Source organism: Herpailurus yagouaroundi, unplaced genomic scaffold, assembly GCF_014898765.1.
Source record: "Herpailurus yagouaroundi ecotype Mexico unplaced genomic scaffold, PumYag 139, whole genome shotgun sequence".
Taxonomy (NCBI): domain Eukaryota; kingdom Metazoa; phylum Chordata; class Mammalia; order Carnivora; family Felidae; genus Herpailurus; species Herpailurus yagouaroundi.
The window spans coordinates 32,727,185-32,732,043 of NW_024412394.1; the positions used below are offsets into that span (position 1 = coordinate 32,727,185).

At 52.9% G+C, this 4,859-nt stretch overlaps 1 protein-coding gene across 1 annotated transcript in view; it reads right to left on the reverse strand.

Annotated features, from left to right (window-relative positions):
- Positions 1 to 735, reverse strand: part of B3GAT2 (beta-1,3-glucuronyltransferase 2) — a 96,424-nt gene extending 95,689 nt beyond the window's left edge. The window contains exon 1 of the mRNA XM_040473892.1: positions 2 to 735. Coding sequence (XP_040329826.1) covers positions 2 to 488 — 487 coding nt within the window. The 5' untranslated portion in view covers positions 489 to 735. The remainder of the gene's footprint in view (position 1) is intronic.
- Between the last annotated feature and the right edge of the window lie 4,124 nt (positions 736 to 4,859).

The following is a 4,859-nucleotide window of genomic DNA, read 5'->3' on the forward strand; positions in this document are numbered from 1 at the left end:
GTGGCGCGCGGCAGTCCCGGCCTCTTGTAGCGCCGCGGCGTGGGCACGTGCAGGTGCGTGCTGGGCAGCCCGGCCCGCGCCAGGAAGCGGCTCACCAGCTCGCTGCGCGCCGCCGCGTCCTCCACCAGGATCCAGTGCAGCTGCGCCACCTGGCGGAAAGTGTTGGCCAGGCGGGTCAGCTCGGCTTTCTGCACCGGGCGGCTGTAGGTGGGCGTGATGGCATAGATGGTGGGCAGAGGTGGCTCGGGCCGCGGCTGTGGCTGTGGCCGCGACTCGTTGCGCTTCACCCAGCGGCGCCCGGGGCCGCTGTCGGGACCAACCCTGCGGAGCGGCAGTCGGGCGCCCCCGCGGCCCATCACGTAGGGAGAAAAGTAGGGGCGCGGGGTGAGCGGGGGCGCTGGCCTGCGCGTGTCCACGTCGAGCATGATGATGACGATTAGGATCCAAGGCAGGAGGATGAAGAAGCGGCTGAACAGAACGGACTTCATAGTGCGCTCTTTCCCGGCCTCTCGGACGCCCCGGAGAGGGACGAGTTGGAAGACCCCAGCGCGCAGTTTGGACGGCGGCGGCGCCCGCACTCAGGAAGCCGCGGTGGGCGCGTTCTCCATGGGGTCCGAGGACGCTGCGGGGGGCCGAGAGCCGCGGGGCTCAGCTCCCCCGGCGTGGGGTATCCGCGCGGGTGCGGAGGAGCTTGGGCTACAGGGAGTGCAGGTGGGCGGGCGCTGTCCCCCCAATCCCGGTGAGTCAGCCGGCGGGAAGCGGGACTCTGTCCAGCAGCGCGCTGCTGGCCCCGGCGTTGCGCCCAGCGCCAGGCAAGCGGTGATCCCCAGCTGCTCTTTCCGAAGAGTGCGAGCTGGGAACCGGCCCCCGGGGCTCCTCGCCACTCCCGTCCCGCGGCGCTGCGGGCAAAGGGACTCCAGCCGTGGGCTCGCAGTGCGCTCTCTGGGGGCACCTCTGAGGGCGGGAGGCGAGCACTGAGGGCTTCGTCACATCCCAGCCGGGTCGGCGAGGACCGCGAGCGGACGCCGGAGATGTTACTCCCCTCGCTCTGTTTCGCGCGCCGCAGCGGAAGCCTGCACTCCCGTCCTTCTCTCTTCTCTTCTCAGAACCTCTCCCGGCTCCGGCAGCAAGATCCCAAAGCAAGGAGAGAAAGAAAAAGCGAGGGGGCGGGGGCGCTGCAGACTCCAGCGTTCTCCCAGTCCTCCTGTGGGAAGACAGCAGCGCTGCTACTGGCGGAGAGGGGCTGCGAGGGGGAGGTCGCGAGGGGGGCCCCCGGCTCTCCGCGGGGTCTGCCGCTGACGGCCCCCAGAGCCAGCTCTGGAGGCGGCCGCTACACCGCCGGAGGAGCGGGAGGAGGGTCCCGCCGGGCTGCACGACCTCCCGGAAGGGAAGATGCTCGTTGCTCGCCTCCCGTCTCCGCGCGCTCTTCGCTTTCTGAAATACTGCAAGGTTTTCAGAGATCAGCTGGAAAACCCCACTCACGTGCGGAACACTCGGGAGACCTGGGGTGGGGAGTTGAGGGGGGAAAGGCGGGGAGGGTAAAGGATCCCTTCTCTCTGGTCCCCAGCTGCGGGGCTGCTGTGCTGGAGTGTGTCCCCAACAGCGGCAGCGAAAAGCGCTTTCGCTGAAAGGCAGAAATCGATAGAAGCCCCGGGGAGACGGAGGGGTGCCACACGTAGGTGTTCGGCATGTGAGATGGTCCACAAGAAAGAATCAATCCGAACGGTTGCTTCCTGACTGCGGGGAGATCATGGGGGGTGGGGGGATTTCTAAAAGTCCAGCTGAGTACGTTTAACTTCTTTTTCCTTCAGTAATTTGGAGTCCCATTTCCTCACAGTTCGCTGTCATCAGAATTATTCCGTTTGACCCTCCCGACGATCCTTTTGAAGAGGCCTGGAAAATAGAATCACCTTCATTTTATGGATGAGAAACTGAGGATCAGAGTTTAAAGTGATTTATCCGAGGTCAGTGGCAAGTGGCCAAGTGGAAATAGAACGTGGGTCCCCCGAGTCTAGCCAGGGGCTTCCTCGCTGCGCGGCCTGAAGAAATCACTTTGGACACAGCCCGACCGGGAGGGGCTGGCCCTCCGAGATGTAAACACGGTGCGATCGAAATCAAACAGAGCATACGGAGACATACAGAACCATGGCAGTGTCTGGAAAATCACGAGTAAGCAATTAGCGCTTAGTTAGGACTTTTTCTATCTAGTGGACCTACTAGCTGTCTGCAATGTACCGGGAAGAAAGCAGAGGGGCCACGCTTCATAGTCAAGTCCCAGGGAGATGCTTGCAAAATCAGCAGGAAAGCCTTTCCCCCCGCCAGCCCATGATAAATAATTTCTGAGCCCATCTTCTCTCGGTTGTTTGTCTTGCTCAGTCTGGTTCACAAATCCCTGCAATTGCGCATTCGGTGTGAGGGCGCGCTGTAGAGCTCGGGAGCTGATACCCCATCCTACTCCACCCCCTTCAGCCTTTTTGAGATTCCTGTTTCTTAGTCCTACCCTTGCTGCTCCGACTATCGTCAGGCGTTGGCGCGTCCGTGAGTTTCCCTAACTTCCTGCTCAGAGTCTGAAACCTGAGGGTGTTAGAGAGTTTGCTTGCACTCCTGGTCCCCCCACCGCGAGGGGTAGCCTTCAGTTCTGACCCCCCTCTTTCAGCTACAACTCATGCTGTAAACTCGGCAGAATAGTGCGTCCTAACACAGGGAACAATGAATCCATTACATCCCTTCCCTTATTCTCTGCTACCCTAATGGGACTCTGGATATAACACAGCCTCCGGAATATGTGTCCAGATCTGGCCTAGGGTGGCGCAGCCTGAAATCAGTGTCGGTATCCTGGGGCAGTGAGGCGGGGCGGGCGGGCGGGCACTCAGCAAAGGCTTTTCTTAAATACTGGCAAGCAGCACACACACCGGACCACCATTGCAGAGATTACTGAAGTCTCGTTCATTCTGTTGGAATTTTTAATGCAGTAATTAAAGGCAAGAGAAATGCCTTGTGTGTTACCAGGATGGAAGCTCCAGTGGTTACTGAATTGTACTAAAAAAGCTTCACTAATTTCCTTTGCCTGGGAATTCTCAGTTATCCTTACTATACCATAAAACCCATTTCCTAACTGCTTCTTCTCCAGCAACCAGGGCTATTCACAGATGAGACACTTTTAAAATCAGACAAATTTTGGAATATGATATTTTAACTGGTGCTCAGCATTCACAGGTGTCATACAACACAACACTTTAACTAGCACATTCACATCAAGGAGGTCACTTCATCTTTTCTATTGTCTTTAGTCAGCATTTGGATCCAGGTTTACCTCATCCAGTCATCTGTTGGGAGCATCATGGTTCTCACAGTCAGGCAGACCAGGCTGTGGTTTGATTCCCAGCTGAGCCACTTGAGCAACTTTAGAAATTCAGTGAGGGGCGCCTGGGTGGCTCAGTCGGTTGAGCATCCAACTTCAGCTCAGGTCATGATTTCATGGTCTGTGAGTTGGAGCCCTGCATCGGGCTCTGTGCTGACAGCTCAGAGCCTGGAGCCTGTTTCAGATTCTGTGTCTCCCCCTCTCTGCCCCTTCCCTGTCATGCTCTGTCTCTCAAAAATGAATAAACGTTAAAAAAAAAAAAGTCAGTGAGCCTCTCAAAGCCTCAGTTTCCTCCTCTGGAAAATGGAGTTAATAAAACACTCCACGGGAACTTGTAAGGATTAAATAGGATAAATAAGATACAGTATTTGGCAGAGGAGCTGGCATTATGCAGGCAATGAACTGTATTTAAATGCAGGTAACACTTGCTCAAAAGATGATCTTAACCCAGGAGATCTTGCAGAATCATCACACAGGAATAAAAATGAGGTCTGTTCTGAACAGGACTGACAGTGCCTCCAACAGGGCTCCCACCTATGGGGAAGGTGTCGACGTGTGTCTAGCCTTACTCAGTTGGAGTAGGGAGGGGAATAAAATCGATTTACCCCAAATACAAGGTACAGCTTATCATGCAATAAGGATGACATGATTCCCAGTAACATTTATTTCAAATGACTGAATATACCATATTGTTTTACATTTAGTGGCTCAAAACTGTGGACCCACATCTTCTAGGATGAAAGATAAAGATACAGAACTACTAAGAATGTCCATTTGAAGCATAAAACCAGGGTAAAACAGTTTTAAGTACAAAAATGTATCATGCTGTTAAAATATTTAGAGAGTTTATCAGGCACTGGAATGGAAACAACTCCTTTTAGTGGAAGCTTGAAGAAAATGCCATTTTTATGAAGCATAATCACTGGGTAGCTCTAGCACTTTTCCATATAGTCTACAATATTTTTATATAAAACAATTTAAACTTGATCTGTGGCTGATAATGAAGGTTAGTGGAAGTCACTAGAGTAATTAAAATAATTACCTAACTTCAGAGCTTCTGTACATCCTCTCAGTGTTTATTTTCATTTAATCTCTCTAATTATTTGTGTAACAAAGTGAGCATTGCTTCATCTGTACTAATGAAGCCTTAGATTGCTGGCATCAGCCACAGCATTTCATCAGCATTCAGTTGTTGTTCTCAGATAAACAAAGGTAAAAAAAAATCCCATCTGGGGAGTTAACAAAAACATATCGTATAATCACTAAACATTTACATTTTGCCTTGATGAGTAATATGCAACTGTAACTTCTGTAGCAAAAAGCTTGCAGCACAATTAGCGCACTGTATAGAACTGATCCCATTTGACATTTGAGCCTGGAGTTCTGCTAGTGTGACTAAATCAACCTTCAAATGAGCATCTGGGGACATCTCGAATATTCTTAGTCAAGTAAGAAAGGGATCAAGATCTATACACAATTCTATACGCAAAATCTATAT